This window comes from Neovison vison, chromosome 6 (assembly GCF_020171115.1).
Source record: "Neovison vison isolate M4711 chromosome 6, ASM_NN_V1, whole genome shotgun sequence".
Classification (NCBI taxonomy): domain Eukaryota; kingdom Metazoa; phylum Chordata; class Mammalia; order Carnivora; family Mustelidae; genus Neogale; species Neogale vison.
Genome location: NC_058096.1, coordinates 173427968 through 173444917, shown reverse-complemented (window position 1 = coordinate 173444917; position 16950 = coordinate 173427968). Strand labels below are relative to the sequence as shown.

The following is a 16950-nucleotide window of genomic DNA, read 5'->3' as shown; positions in this document are numbered from 1 at the left end:
AGCATTCTAGTCCCGGTGGCTCATGGGAGACTGACCCCTCCCTCCAATCCCAGGAGCGGGCATGAGACCCAGGCCTGACTAAACATGATGTTAACCTGACCACAGTGACTGGAGCCCATGATCCCAACCAGGCCAATCCAGGACTTTGAGGGAAACGCTGGAAAGGGTATATTATTTTTCCACCAGGAGGCACCCGAGCTGATAAAAAGTGACTTTGTCACCCCGTGGGAGAAACCTGCCTGATCATGAAGACATCACAGAGGAGAGCAAACAGATGGACTGATGGAAGGAAAGAGCCAAGGAGGACCGGGAGACAGAGGAAGGAAGGAGGAAAAGTGAGGAAGGGAATAAGGATAAAATGGAGGTGTGCTCTCCAGCCTTTATCTGGTGAGGCTGCCGCGAAGGTATGGGGAGAAGAGCTACGCCTCGATCATTAGGTTATCTACTGAGCAGCTTGTGATGTGCCAGATCCGACACCAGGTGCTGGCAATCCGACTCTGTGGAAACAGGGTGTGTGCGCCTCACAGAATACACGCCGTACTGGGGAGACAGCCAAACGGGTGTGTGAACCTGAGATTCGATACCCTGATTCTTCATTCCTGCCAGCTTGCGTGGATTCCTGCCCCTCGCTATCGAAGGAGACCCCGCTAGCCTCCCTATTGCCCACCTCGGTCCTGGGCCCAACCGGCCCACCTCAGTGCCCAACTCACACACAGACAGTACTGACCGCCTGAGCAGGGGGCTGCTGGTGCCATATCCCAGCTTCCTGCTTCGCTGCTGCCTTCAGGGCTGCTTCCCCAGCCTCCCTATGGCCCCCGGGGAAATCCAGGGTCCTTCAGATCCAAATCAAATGCCACCTCTTCTAGGTGGCCTCCCTGATACCCAGGTGGACTTCATCTCCCCACCCTTCCTCCCACTGTGTCCATATCCCCACAGGGACACTTGACACAGGGTGTAGCCATGTCCCGTCATCCGGACACAGTGGAGGATCAGTAAATGCAAACTGAGCAAATGAAGGAATGTTTTGGAGGGAGAGCTGGGGGAGGTGAGGAGACTGTTTGGAGGGAAACCTCGTCTCCCTGCTCCTAGGACCACTTCCATCCCTAAGGGAACCTGGGCCACACCCTGGCCAGCAGGCTGTGGTGGTTGGGCAGAGCCCGCCTTGCCTTACCCTGAGCTGGAGGCGTGCCCTCGTCTCCCTCTGGGGGTAACATGACAGGAAGACAAAAGCTGGAGCAGAGCCTTAAAGTTCCTCTAGTCTCGTGCCTTTGTGCTACAGATGGGTGAAATCAAGGACCAGAGCCCAGCTAACTTGCACTGGGCCAGTGTTTCTCCAAGTGTGAAATGGGAACCACCTGTGTCAGCAAGATGATTTGAGGTGTTACAGATGTATTAGTAACCCTTCCAGCTCTCTTCAGTTCTGTCAGGGGGGAAAACCCAGTCCAGAGCTCACAGGTCTAATACCTCTACTGCTGCTGAGTGGACACCAGCGGGAAGGAATGCTGTTGCACCTTCATTTAACTTCCGGAACCTTCTGTTTTCACCAAGCTGTCTGTCGTCCACTAATGTAAAAGACCATATCCTTCCAAAACAAATGTACGTAGGACTTACATATATTTATAGAAATAATTTAATGTATTTCTATAAGTAACTTAGGCGAGTAGACTAAGAGCTGGCTCTGTCACTCTGTCACCAGCCAGGCGACCTTCAGCTGGCTACCTGACCTCTCTGTGCCTCATATCCCTCACCTCTAAAATGGGCTGGGCATACTAACAGCCACCTCAGCAGGTCATGGTGAGGATGAAATGAATTAAGATATGTAAAGCATTTCGTTCAGTGCCCAGCCCATGAGAAGCATCATATAAAAGGAGAGCCTCTAATTATTAGGCTATGAACCAATCTCCAAAATAGATCTTCAAAAGCAAGATACAGAACTCTAGGTCCCATGGTTACCACCTGCATAAAAACAGGGGCGGGCAGGACACACCCATCCGTGTATGCCTGTTGATGGAGCAGACAGCTCTGTGGGAAGGTACTGCTGAACTAGAAGCCAGGAACCGGGGTTGTATGGAGCAAGGGGCACTCGGGCAACAGGAGACCTACTTCTATGTAACCCTGTACTGTTTAATCACTACTTTTTACCAAGTATTATCCATTTCTAAATTTTTTGAGAAGGAAAGTACCTCTGGCTGGAGTGTGGGGTATGCATAATAGACAGCCCGCCTCGGGGATGGGAGAACAGTCAGCGGGCGATTGCCCTGTTGCAGGCAAAACAGTCGCTGGGCTCTGACCTGCGTGGTGGCGATGGAGGTTGGAGGAGAGAGGAAAGATGCCCAAGTGCATAGGAAAAATATTTATGCTCCATTCTTTCATGAAATACACAATGATTTAGCATTGGTGTTTGCCAGGCACCGTACTATGCTCTCTGCCACTTACTCTTCTCAGAATGACCCAGAGATAAGCTGGTAATATCCCCATAGTCAGAGAGTGTGACAAGGAACAGGGTCTTGAACCCAGAAACAGCTGACTCTAAAACCTGTGCTCTTCCCAATGCACAAGGTGGCTTTCCCCCTCATTTGTTAGGGGGAGTTTTGTTTGTTTGTTTGTTTGTTTTAAGTGAGTCAATGTAAAGGAAAATATTAGAGAAAAAAGAGAAGACCCAATGGCCTGATGGAACCATGAATGGCGACAGACAAAGAGGCATCACTCCAGAAAGACTCGGGGTGAGCCCAGGATGGAGCTGGAGACAGAACCCCCGTGGCTGGGCTCCTAGTCTCAGGCTCGCCCCACCACCTGCATCCCTGAGGGTCGACATCAGAAAGGAGACGCCTTCTGGGGCGTCCACCGTTGACTTCATGCCCCTGAGGGCAGCGCAAAATCAAATCAAAGCCTGAGCAAGTGGAAAATCGAGTCCATTCGTTACACCCATCAGTATCTACCTGTCAACAGCTGTGGCTGGGTGTGGACACTCCTCGGGCCCTCTCCATGTCACCCTGAGCCAAGTCTCAGAGGCCCCTTCTGCCGCTGGGAGCCTGTAAGGCAGGTGGCCGTGCCTGGGAAAGCCTGGAGCACTGTGACTGAGCACAAAGAAAGGACCACCCGAGGGATGCTGCAGCATTTGTCACTTCAAAAACACGAAAGATACATTTCATGATCTAGGACGATTACGGGTAATCTGAACATATTTTTAGCTAAATGATGAAAACACAGTGGGGTTTTTTGTTGTCTGTTTGTTTTGTTCTTGCATCTCCTGGAAGGATTAGCAATTGGCCCACACGCTCAACTTCTGCCCTTTTTCCCTCCCAGGCTGACATATGACGATGGAGGGCTATCTTGTGTCAGGCTGACTGATGGGAGTTCAGGGGAAAATGAGTGAGGTGAGGGTTGGGGGGGGGCGCTGTACACACATGCTCACACATGCACCCGTATTTGCACACATGCTAGCACGTTTTAAAAGGAGGTGATGAAGACAAAGGGAAGGTATCTTAAGTGAATGAATGAATGAATGAATAAATAGACAAACGAAAGAACGAAAGAACAAAATGGCCAGCCTTGCAGTCTCCTCTGCATCCTAGTCTCAGATGGCAACAAGCCTTTTCCCTAAAGTGGGTGACAGACGGCGCTTAGCATGGATCTGTATCATCGTTGTGCTCAGTGGTACCCCCTGACCCCATGCCCTCCTCTAGAAAACATCACCAGAACAAAACTGAGACTTACTGGATAATCTTTTCTCAACATCATTTGTCCTCATTCACCAGTGATCATGACTCCAGGGCCGGGAGAGGAGGGGAAGTTGTATAACCAGGCCTCGTAACTAGAAAGTGCTCAAAGAAATCCCTAATAACGAAGCACGGGATTTGGGCCCCACGGTGCCCTCAGCGGCTGGGTGGCTGCTCCCCCCACTACAAGCACGCCCCTCTGCTTTGTGACTTGGCACGGAACTCCCGTCAAGAGGTGGTGTTTATTCTCTGCGCCTTCACCATGGACTTGGCTGTGTGACTTGCTTTGGCCAATAGCCCATGTGTAAGTAGGACACAAGCAGAGGCTTGAAAGGTGCCGGCACACTGGGCATGTCCCACTTGGGGCTCTTTTTCTAATTGGCCAGAAAACCACAGTCACGTCAGTGGCCCTACCTGAACTCAGCCCGAACTGCCGACCTACAAAGTCATGAGCCAATGAAATGGTGCTTGTTTTAAGTCACTGAGTTGTGACACAGTTTGTGGTGCAGCTGCTGAAAACGGCTACAAAGGCCTTCAAGCAAGGTACTTCTTTGGGCCTCAGTATCTTTATCCGTAAAAGATGCCAATTAAATAATACATATGAAGTACCCGCCACACACAGTGTGTGAGTACTCATGAAATGGCCATAGTTGTTGCTACCCTTGTTTCGGCAATAAAGGAAATGAGGTCCAAAGATGTTCACTGGCTTGGCCAAGCCGGTAGGTGAGGCAGCGAGACTTCAAACCCAGATCGGTCTGTAATCGGGTTGTTCTGCTGGCATCCTGCCCTGCCATCCCTGCTGAGAGAATTCCCTTCCTCCACCTCTCTTCCCCTCCGCTTCTTTCATTTCTACCCCTCCGAGGGGACCAAATTCAAAACTCACCCTGGATCCCAGCATCCCACCTGGAGCTAGCACTTTCTGGAAGCCTCGATCTCTCCTGCATGCACTCGCTCTCCCTCTGGTTTCGTCACTCAGTAAATACGTGTGGGCCGTCTACTATGTTCCAGCACAGCAGAGAACACAGGGCAGCCCTCACAGGGTTCATGGGCTTGGTGCCCACCTCGGAGTCCATGCACCCAGCACACTCTCCACTCCATCCTGGACTGCTCGATCACCAGGTCACATACTTTACTCTTGTCTCCCTACCCAGACTCGAAACTCATGAGCAAAACCATTTTCTTTCATTTGTTCATACATCCTCCCCTCCTCTGCTTCAGCAAGTGCCTTGGCAACGCTGGGAATGTACAAGGGACATCAAAGATGAACTCTTGAAACGTTCACAGCCTAGTCACTGTGCCTCCTGCAGCGGTAGGTCCGCAGCAGGCAGCCCCAAATGCCCAAATGTAAATGATTCCTGGGCAATCACTGAAGACTCTGTGTGCAGTCAATACATGACTTGGGGGTGGGGGGTGGGCTGTGGGCCCTCTGAGGCTCCAGTCCTCCACAAGTGGCTGCAGGAGAGAGCTAGGGAGGTGCTAGGTGCTGGCTCTTCCTCCAGCACCAGCTTTGAGGCCATCCCCAGGCTGCCATGAACACAGGCAGTCTGCCTGGTCTGAGCCTCTGACACCAGCAGCATTTCTGTCCAGCTGCCCTGCCCCGTGGCCAGCAGAGCCCAGTGTGCATGGAACACCTGCTGGGCTCAGGGTACCGCACTGGGCACCAACACCAGCTTCCCAATCCCCACCTGCTTCACCCAGTTTACACCTGCCCGATCTGTTGATCACAGGTAAGACTGAGAGGTGAAGTGACCTGCCAGAGGTCACACACGAGGTTCGAACTGAGTCTCTGGGTGTTAAGCACGGTGTTACTGACCAAGATCTGGCTCTCGGGAGATTACACACCAACTGGGTACATGAGGATAACATGATAGTTTTTTTTTTTTTTTAACTGCCATAGAATTCAAAGCCCAGAGGTAATAAATAGCTTTCCAAAGGTGGAGTTTGGTCTGGGCTTGAAAAATGAGTATGACACATAGAAGCAGAGAAGGAAAGGGCGATTATAAGCAGGGGGAGCTGCTCGGAAAAAGGAGCAGACCCGGTGGTATTTGGGGCGTGCGGAGGACGTGGAGGAGAGGAGCCTAGCTGGAACCCCAAAGAAAAGTTAAAGACCTGGGTGGGAGTGGCTTGGGGGGGGGTGTCCCTGGCACCAGCACCCAGGTGTTGAAATGCCACAGAGGAAAGTGATCCATTCAAAGTGGTGCCTGAGGAACATAAAAAGGACCTAGACCGGGAAACACTGGTCTAGCCAAGTCCTCTGCAGAATTCTGAGTAAGGAAGGTGCATCTGGTGACCAGCTTTGCACATTGATCACCCCCCTTCCTCCATTGGGAAGGCACAACAGCTGGTTTCACTCTCGCCGAGGAGGTAGAAATCAAGATGATGGTAGTACAATAACTTCTATCCACCGTGCCTTTTGTTCTTTGTTCCATGCATGCTCTACATATCTAGTCTCCTTCAACTCCCACGGGGTCTGCAAGAAGCAGCTGTTATGATTTCTGTTTAACAACTGAATTTGAACCCAGGTCTCTGGCTTTAAGGTCTGCTTTAAACTGCTAGGCGACTATTCCCCACAATGCCCAGCTGACTCAGTCGCTTGAGAAGCAGCAGTTCTTCCTTTCCCCCAAGCAATGACGCAGCTAAAAACTGTCCAGGGCACAGGTTGCGCTTCTCAACTTGAAATAATTGAAACGTGAGTCTCAACTCTCACAGGTTAACCTCCAGGAGCCCGCATCTCCATTTTACTAAGTAGAAGACTGAGGCCCAGAGAAGTCCCCATCACTGGTTAGAATCTGAGATAGGAATTCCAACCTGAGATCCAGGCTCTTAGGCAAAAGCTCTCGGGCCCTGAGAAGTCCACCACTTGCTGGCCACACAGAACACGACTACAGAAAGATCCTAACACCAGAGAGAGGGGTCTGCTCGCAGCCTGCTATTCTTTCCCTTTCTCAAATATAATTTTAGCAGCAGAATCCCCACTTTTTAAATTTCATTTTTTAAAGATTTTTATTTATTTATTTGGCAGACAGAGATCACAAGCAGGCAGAGAGGCAGGCAGAGGAGGAGGTGGGAAGGAGGCTCCCCGCTGAGCAGAGAGCCTGATGCGGGGCTCGATCCCAGGACCCTGAGATCATGACCTGAGCTGAAGGCAGAGGTTTTAACCACTGAGCCACCCAGGCGCCCCAGAATCCCCACTTTTAATAGGAAACTTTATAAGGAACCCTGATGTATTTAAAATACAACAGCTTTATTCTACACTGTTTTGGGGGATGAAGGGTCTGGAGCTCTTCCTGCGGGGCAACCTCACCCCACTCCCCTAGGCTGTTCCTGAGGCTCATCACATTCCTCCATAAAGAAGCCCAAGGGCCCTCGGGGCACAACCAGTAACCGTCTGCATCATAACTTGGTGAGCCTGCATTCCCCATTCCCTGAATTCTAATAATCATCTCGAGTCCAGTTAGATCTTGCCTCCGTGTAGGTAGCAAGGTCAATTCTGCACCGGGTTGTAATGTTCTGAAATCATTCCTTGGAGATAACGAGGTACGCTCACCCCTTTCACCTCACATGTTTCCTCAGAACAGTGCTCCATTTTGCAAATGATAATGCTGAAATCCAGATGAGCTACATATCTACCTAAGTTTCTATCATCAGGAAGAAGCAGACCTCAGCCTCAGCCCATTGCATTTGACTCCAGACCCACATCGCTGCCTCGGGAGGTTTTATCCATGCTGTCCCCTCCCTGACCTTGTGTCTTCTGCGTTGGAAGGAAACACATTCCCACACCTGGCAGGTCATGCAGGTCTTTTGTGAACGTATACAAACTAAACATGCTCAGGGCCCCACAGAATCTATACAGAATCAGAAGCCAGGGTTGTAAACCATTACATCCCACCAGGACGAGCCCCTGTCACTCAGCCCAAGACATAGCAAAAATGCCCAGGCTCATCCCATGACTCTGGTTAGACTCCCTTTGGCTCCTAGTGCTGAAGAAAGGGGACCAGATCCGAAGCCCAGCAGCAGAGCCTGAACAGGACTTACTGTGTAGAGCTCATTGGTGACTTTCAGGAGCTCCTCGTGCATCTGCAGGCCAATCTCCTTGCTCTGGAATATGAAAGAACAAATGTCAGAGGGGGAGAAGGTGACTGGTTGCATTGACCAATTTCCTTTTCAACACAGAAAGGTCAGGAATACTTGGGATGGGTGGGGATAGGCACAGAAACCAATATAGACCTTATCAATGGAGACTTGAATTACTCAATTTGTATCCATGAAACAAAGCCATGGGGAGAGGTCCCTTGCAAAAGGAATTCCCTGGCCAAATAAGTTGGGAAACCTTATATCTCCCTGCCTTGGTGATTTGCAGATAAGTCACCATGTTAAAGATTCTGAGAAATCCACAGCCATTCAATCTGTTCACCTTTAATTCTATGGGTGGGTCTTTTTTTTTTCATGGAATTTTATTTTATTTTAGCGATTTTTAAAAATTAATTATTTTTATTAACATGTAATGTATTATTTGCCCCAGGGGTACAGGTCTGTGAATCATCAGGCTTACACTCTTCACAGCACTCACCATAGCACATACGCTCCCCAATGTCCATAACCCAACCACCCTCTCCATACTCCCCCTCCCCCCAGCAACCCTCAGTTTGTGAGATTAAGAGTCTCTTATGGTTTGTCTCCCCCCTGATCCCATCTTGTTTTACTTCTTCCTTCCCTACCCCTCAAACCCCCAACTCTGCCTCTCAAATTCTTCATATCAGGGAGATCATATGATAATTGTCTTTCTCTGACTGACTTATTTTGCTCAATAGAATACCCTCTAGTTCCATCCACATTATTGCAAATGGCAAGATTTCATTTCTTTTGATGGCTACATAGTATTCCACTGTGTGTGTGTGTGTGTGTGTGTGTATACCACTTCTTCTTTATCCATTCATCTGTTGATGGACATCTAGGTTCTTTCCATGGTTTGGCTATTATGGACATTGCTATTGTAAACATCTGGGTACATGTGCCTCTTCTGATTACTACATTTGTATCTTTAGGGTAAATATCCAGTACTGCGATTGCTGGGTCATCTATTTTCAACTTTTTGAGGAACCTCCATGCTGTTTTCGAGAGTGGCTGCACCAGCTTGCATTCCCACTATGGGTTGGTCTTAAGCTGATGTGACCAGAGTTATGTGTTCCTCGCTCAATACTCATTAGCACCTCATAAGAGTGGGGTTCCATATAACACAGTTTGGGAAATAATAATCTAACATCTCAATTCATCATGAACAATAGAGGTTAACAGACAGGCTATGGAGCACAAGGCAGGATCAGGGTTGTTGCCTCCACTGCGTCAGTGACTGGCCGTGTGGGCTTGGAGCCTTCCTTACCATCTGCAAAATAAGAAGCTTAAACTAAAGCATCACCTCCCAAAACTTGGTCTGGGAGTCACTACTGAGCGTTACACTAAAAAAAAGGGGGGCAGAGGCTTCTTGGGAAAAGCTAGTTGAACCAGGGGAGACAGGTTTTCTTACAAAAGGACTTTTCAGAGGCTTTCATACCCTTGCGTATGTGGGCTTTCTAAGGAGTGCTGTGGTATGTGGTTTAGATGATCTTGATTCTTGTTCTTACACATTTGGTATATTGAGAGAAGCAATTCAGAAAACAATGAGCAAATTATGTCCAGGTCCCACCCAGCCTGAAGAGTCTAGGACTCTCTATTACTTAAGATTTATTGTTATTATTACTATTATTATTGTTTTGGTTAATACTCTCCCTCTTTGCCTGGACTATCATGTAAAGTTTCCATGTTGAAAGTGGGAGTCCTGAAAATAATGTGTCTTGGCAGGGATGTGAAGAAATAGAACCCTTTTTGCACTGTTAGTGAGAATGCAAACTGGTGCAGTCACTGTGGAAAGCAGTATGGAAGTTCCTTAAAAAATTAAAGATAGAATTACCACACGATTCATTAATTCCACTAGTGGGTATTTATCCAAAGAAAAACCACTAATTCTAAAAGGTATATAAACCCCTATGTTTATTGCAGCATTATTTACAATAGCCAAGATATGGAAGCAGTCCAAGTGCCCACTCATGAACGGATAAAGATGTGATATATATGTTCAATGGAATATTATTCAGCCATCAAAAAGAATGAAACCTTACCCTTTGCAACAGTATGGATGGGGCTAGAGGGTATAGTGCTAAATGAAATAAGTCAGTCAGAGAAAGAAAAATACTGTATGATTTCACTCATATGTGAAATTTAAGAAACAAAACAAACAAAAGAAGAAATAACCCCCCTAAAACAGACTTTTAAATACAGAGAACAAGCTGGTGGCTGCCAGAGGGGAGGGGGTGGGGGAATGACTGGGTGAAATAGGTGAAGGGACTAAGAGCACCTTATCGTGATGAACACTAGTGTAGAGAATTGTGGAATCATTAGTCTGTACACCTGAAACTACCACAACACTGTTCATTAATTATACTTGAATTTAAATTTATTTTTTTTAAAGATTTTATTTATTTATTTGTCAGAGAGAGAGGGAGAGAGAGCGAGCACAGGCAGACAGGTAGGCAGAGGCAGAGGGAGAAGCAGGCTCCCTGCCGAGCAAGGAGCCCGATGTGGGACTCGATCCCAGGACGCCGGGATCATGACCTGAGCCGAAGGCAGCTGCTTCACCAACTGAGCCACCCAGGCGTCCCTTGAATTTAAATTTAAAAGAAGGAAAGAGAGAGAGAGAGAGAGAAGAATGAAGAAAGGAAGGAAGTGAGGGAGGGAGGGAGGAAGAAAACGGGAGCCCTGACCTCCGCTCCCCGAGAGCCGAGTCATTGTGTTCCCCTTTCAGCTCCCTCAGCGAAAGATGGGCAGAGATCAGCCTTCCTCCCTCCCCCACAGAGGTCAGGAGCCCCCGGACTCAGCAGGAGCAGAGGAAGGCTCAAGACCAGATATGATGCCTTCCTAGGCTCCTTTTCCTACCTCACAGCCTTTCTCTCAGCTTCTGGTACTGCAGTTGCCAGAAATCACCCATCTGAAGGTCTCTTAAAAGACTGACAAAGCAGGGCGCCTGGGTGGCTCAGTGGGTTAAAGCCTCTGCCTTCAGCTCAGGTCATGATCCCAGGCTCCTGGGGTCCAGCCCCATTTCAGGCTCTCTGCTCCGCAGAAAGCTTGCTTCCTCCTCTCTCTCTCTCTGCCTGCCTCTCTGCTTACTTGTGATCTCTTTCTGTCAAATAAATAAATAAATAAATAAAATCTTTTTTAAAAAAAAAGACTGACAAAGCTCTGGGCAGTCCAGAGATGTGCTTAGACCTCCCTGTAGCTCTAGTGGCTAAAGATAGGGGACTGAACCCCAAACCACGGCACAGCCCGAGCAGAACCTCCTGTGCAAAGCTCCTGGGGGAACCTCTGGATCCCCCAGATGCATCCCGTGCATCTGCAGTGGTGGCCAACAAACCCAACCAGCTATGCCCACTTCCTTCTATTCCCGATTCTCACAAGGAAGGTGACAGCCTGTGCCTCGGTTTCCCCTGTGGCCCCTCTCCCTGACTTTTGCCTCTCTGACTGGACTCTGGACTCTCTGACACCCTCCAGTAGCCTCCTCTCAGTTCTCAGTCTCACTAACCTCTCTAACACCCAAGACCCAGGTTCTTATGTATTTATTTTTATGATCTAACTTTTTTGATATGTAATAAATGCACAGGGTTAAAGAAACACTAATAGCCAGCAAGGCAAAAAGGAAAAAGTAAGTCCCCCAAGCTCTCACAACCTCACCCAGATGCAAGGGCTATTAGAAGTTTCTTTTGATACCTTCCAGAAATAGTCTATGAATATACAGACACACCTGTGGATAGTGCGTAATTTTTTTTCACACAAATGGAAGTATTCTATACCCATCTTTTCATCTTGCTTTTTTCCACCTAACCATATGTTTGAGATTTTTCCTCTGCAGTCACAGAGGTCCTGCATCTGCCTTTTTTTAACAGCTGCTTGAGTTTCCATATACCAGATGAGTCATAATTAATTAAACAGCTTCATAACAATGGGTATTTAGATTGTCTCCAGTCTCTTAACATTTCAGGCAATGATGGGGTGAACATCCTTGTACCTTGTCACTGTGCACATGAGCAAAGACCCCTGTCAGAAGGATTCCTAGAAGCAGCTCGGCCAGGAGAGCCCTGCTTCTCAAACTCCCACCAGTCTTGCCTTCCCAGGCCCTGCCCCAGCCAACTCCCCACACAGTCCTGATTCCAGCTTCCACTTCTCAGGAGCCTGCAGCCGTGTCACCATTTTGGTAGTCCTCTCTCCGGCTCTGTCCTGCAGTACTTGGAGCCCCAGCTCCAAGACTTAGAACTTTGTTGCAAAACCATACACTTCAAATGTTTCCTCATCACATCAAACTCAGATTATCCAAAATCAAACCTGAAATTCCCCCATCCCCTTGACTTTGGTCAACAAGATAATACCATCCCAAGCATGGCAACGGGAAACCTTGGAGTTATTTCTGAAAAAAAATTTTTGGTCTTTCCCCTTCAATCCGGTCTGTCACTGTGCCCTGCCCTCAAACTGCTCAATCTTGCTCTCCGTAGCAGTTACCTGGGCTGCTGGGCTGACTCTCTCCCCAACATCCAGCCCCAGCACCCTTTCTGCTTCCTAAAACGGCCATGGATTTGGCTCTGTATTGATTCCTCCAGCTGAGCTCTGGGAGGAGCTGTAATGCTCTGGTCTATTAGTCCAGGGCTGAGCATGTGACTTAAACTGGATGGAAGAAAAGGACTTAGATGGTTGAGGGAAGGTTTTAGCTTTTCTACTGAGGGCCCCAGTTGCTACCAACAGGCACCTTAGGACCAGAACAGGAAGTAACCTTGGGTAGCAGAGCAAAAGAAATTTGGCTTCTTCCTGAGCTGGTGAGAAACTGCTTTGAGTGAACCCAGAGCCTTCCTTTCAGTCAACTTCCATTTCTGTTGTTTCGCTGGTTAAGTCACTTGAAGCTACAGTTTTCTTTTACCTGCAGCCAAAAGCATCCTAAGCATCTGGGACCACCAGTCCCAGAACAAGCACATCATCACTGCAGGACCCAGACTTCCAAAGATGTGCCTTAACGAAGTCCCCAACTCTGGTCCCCAGTTCTGCATGCCTGTGCCAGTATTCTCTCCAGAGCCTCCTTAGTTCCTACAAGATCAAGACCAATCTTTAGCTTGACTTTTGAGGCTCTAGGTGATTAGCACGGGCCTGGTTATACAGTGGAGAGGGCTGAATTTTGGTGCCAGAGACCAGGACAAGAGGTGGGGCTTTAAGCCGTTAAACCTCTGGAAAGCTCAGCTTCCCTGTATGTAAAATGAGCACCTGTTTCTGTCCTTCGTATTAAGGGACGTGTAATGCCCTTGCTTGTTTAACATGTTAATTCATTGATCATTTGTTTCCCCAACTTGGATGAAGGCCCCATGAGCACAAAGAGATTTTTCTCTCTGAGGGCAGGTGGTCAGATATCTCAGCTGCTGGGAGGGCTACCAGCAGACTGCCCCCAGCCGAGAGCACACTTCAGGGATGGCCTCAGTACACAAGGTAACGTCCCTTCCAAGCACTAACAGGTTCTGTCTGATGACAAATGGGTGGGGGGGGGCATAAAAGTCTGCCTCTCCCCTCTCAACTGGGACAGCTCTAAAGGGCTTCTCCATCTTTAGATCTACTCACAGAGCTGTCTAAGATTTCTAGCAAGGCTGCCTGCAGCATGGCTTGACTTCGTCCGCTCCCTCTCCTGTCCTCCCAAAGTGCGGAGCCCAAGAATGTTCCCTCGCCATTCTGCTAGATGCCAACTTCAGCTGTCTCAGATCTGCTTCCTGGGTTTCCCACTCCCATGTCCCTGCAATACCACAGAGCCTGTGGCACAGTGGGTGCTCATTAACTATACTGAATGAGTCTGTGAATGAATGAAGTGAAAGCTCCTCTAGCCTTAGTTTTTTTTCTGTAAAAGTAGGATGCTGTGCCCAGTGTCACAGAGTCCTTGTGAGGACACAGAGATGACATTTATGGGAGCACCCGGCACTGGGCCAGGCACAGATGAAGAGCTAGCAGCACAGGCTGAGCGGACCCACCAGATGCCGGAGACAAGGCCAGCAGGTTGCCCAGAAAAGGAACATATAGTTGAATTTTTAATTAGCTTTTCCTTTGAGAATCTCCCAGTTGGTAGGTCAAGGGTCAAGAACATAAATAAGGCCGGAGGCAGACGGAGCTATAGAGGGTGAAAGATAAAGAGGATAAAGAGGGTGGCGGAGGAGTATGACCAGAGCCATCTCACTGTGCATGGATGGCCAGAGATGGCATTCCAGGTGGGGGGCACAGCCTGAGCAAGGGCAAGGCAGGAGAGTGGGTGTAGGGCAAAGTTTGGTTTGCAAAGAGAGGCACACACCAACAGAACAGCAGAAAGTAAGCTTGAAATGGACGCTGGGTCAGATCACCAAGGCTAACGGACGGCAGGCTGCATTCAGAGTGGAACTGGAGCCACAGAATGTTTCTAAGTGGGAGAGACTGGTGCCCAGAACAATGCTTCATCCAGTGTGTGGAGGGTGGACTGCATGGGGAGGGCTCACGGTCTGGTTCTTGGGTTTTCTCCACAGCACGGTAAGCCTCCACGTGGAACACCCCCCCCTCGAGTCTCTGTTCATCTGCCCCATAGCACCGAGCACCAGGCGGGCCACAGAGCAGGCCCTCAGCAAATCGTTACTGAACTGCACAGTTATTTTGTTATGGTTGGGAAGGGAAATATTCTCAACTATACTTCCAGAAACTACTGAATGAGGAGCCCAAACTAAACATTCCACCAGGAACAGGAGGCCAAAACCCTGATAACGTTGAGCAGACCATCACACCCAGCCCTTGGGGACCCAAGTGGCAATGTATTAGCACTCATTGTTCGAATTTTTAGCATGACTTTCATGCCTGTAGAGGTTGGGGGTGGCAGGCTGCTTTTCTATCAGAAGTGTGCACACTGGAAAAAACAATTCTACCTGACTAACAAGGGCCCAGCCATGGCAGCCGGGGCTCCTCAGGGTTGAAGGGCAGAGTCCTGTCTCTGTAAAAATCAGGTGGCAGATGTCTCTGGCCCTGCCTCTTTCTTCTGCCCACAACTCATGCCAGTTCAACATCATTTCTGGCCACCTAACTCTCTGAGGTGGAAGCAATGGCGTGTGTATTGAAGGGGGGTTAGCAACATCCCGGGCCTCTAACCACTAGATGCCAGTAGCATTCCCTATCCCCACCCAAGCTGGGACAAGATGCAGCCAAATGTTCCCTGGGGTGCAAAACCGCCCTGGGTGAGAACCACGGCCCTAGACCAAGGACTCCAAGTGGCAGCTCTTCTCTGGCCAACAGACATGTTTTATTTGGCCTTTTGGTGTTTTCAAAAATCTAACTTGTTTCTCAGCATCTAAAAAAGTCAGGAAATTCCATTTACAAGTCTTGATTTTCAGCCTCTCTTGAAAAAACTAGGAGACCTGGCAATATCGAGTCCCCGCTTGGAGGATGGCTCCCTCTAGATGAGGCTTGTGCTCTCTGGTTGGCCACAGCGCCCAGCATCTCCATTCACCCATCCACGTCACCCATCTGGCCCAGGGAGACATCTGAGTTTGTGACCCAGAAACCAGTGGGGTATCTAGGGGGCAGCCCTCCAAATCCCTTAATCCTTGTCAAAGACAGTGATCCCAGACCTGCTAAGATGGACCCTGGGACAGTGACTTTTTAACAAGTGCCCTGCTCCTACCCTGACAGTTGAGAGCCACTGAAGAGTCTGAATTCTGAGACCCAAACCCCTGGCTCCCCCCACGGACCCCAACACCATTGTCTGCTGTAAATTCTCAGAGTCCCCCCTCCCCCCGTTCCCATCCTCCTGCCTGTACTACCACCTCTTGTAACTCTGTGGCCAGCTCCTCATCTGGCCATCTACACAAGCACTTATTGAATGAATACTTACTGGATACCAGCCCCAACTAGGTACGAAAGACCCAAAAGTGAATGAGACACCATCTGTGCTTTATCCACTACAGCTAGCACTTGTGATGTACTTTCTATTTGCTGAATACCTTCCAAAGTCACTTCCATACATTACCTAATGAAACCTTAAAGGTAGGTACTATTAGGATGCCCACTTGAGAGACGAGGGCTGGAGAATCAGACGGGGGGAGCGACTTGCCCCGGGTTGCACAGCTAGGGAGTGGCAGAGCCGGAATTCAGCTTTTGACTGGTCTGACTCCAGAGATGGCATTTGTCATGTCGTCTTTGGTCTGCTTCTGTATGGCTTGGCATGAGATGTAGGCACACAGATGAAAGAAGCCATGGCAAGGCTGTAAGGGCAATGAGTCCTGGCCATAAAGAAGGTACGAAGGAGGGTGTGGCTTCCGCCAGGACACCACCTGCCCATCCCGTGTACTTTCCCACCATCGGTGCAGGAATCTACATCCATGGTTCTCGTTCCCACTTGTGGGCAGACCTGGTTCTCCTTAGCCTGGTCCTTCTTGGCCCACCTGCCCTGCTAGAAAGACATCAGCCATGATGACCACCTCTCACTTCTCCCTTTCTCCTTCTCCTGATAACAGCTGATGAGATATGGCGAGACAGACCCCCTGCTTGCATCACCATACAGGATGGTCCATCAGTCAAGGGACCCAGCCTGACCAGAATACCCCCAGCACCTTGTGTCTAGTGACTGGCCCAGGCACAGAAATATACTCCAGGCTGAGCCAGTGAGACTCCTCCCCAGGAGCTTTCTAACAGCCACACTCTCAGATCCTCCCTTCTCTGGGGTTGCTAAGCTAGGATGTCAGGAGTCTCGGGCTACCTGCAGCCGTCTTGCCCACCACAAGGTGAGTCGAGGCCCCGACAACAGGATGAGCATCCTAGATCTCATGAAGTCCAAACAAGACTTCACCTCTGGCCTTTCAGTTTAGAGGGTCCAATAGGTGATCATTTCTGCTGAAGTGAAAGAATACTGATATAATCTGAGCTTGTGTCAGTCTGAATATACCCAAAGGTCCACAGAGCAAGAGAGCCTCCTGAAAACCCTCCAAGTACAAGCTTTCCTGCAAAAGGACCAATTCCAACCAACTACAGCATAAGCTTATTAAAGCCTGGGACTGTGGCTTCCTGTAGTTCTGGTCACTAAGACTTGCATATAGAGGAACTCTATAAATGCTTGCTTAAGAGCTAACTAATACGCAGAAGCAATCGGGAACCAGAAAAGAGCAAAAGG

At 49.0% G+C, this 16950-nt stretch overlaps 1 protein-coding gene across 11 annotated transcripts in view; it reads right to left on the bottom strand.

The window, feature by feature from the left end:
* The window catches only part of SRGAP3 (SLIT-ROBO Rho GTPase activating protein 3), a 258338-nt gene that overhangs the window by 81518 nt on the left and 159870 nt on the right, over window positions 1-16950 (bottom strand). For all 11 annotated transcript variants that reach the window (XM_044253090.1, XM_044253091.1, XM_044253092.1 and 8 more), the window contains exon 4: window positions 7755-7817. In XM_044253090.1, the coding sequence (XP_044109025.1) occupies window positions 7755-7817 (63 nt within the window). The remainder of the gene's footprint in view (window positions 1-7754; window positions 7818-16950) is intronic.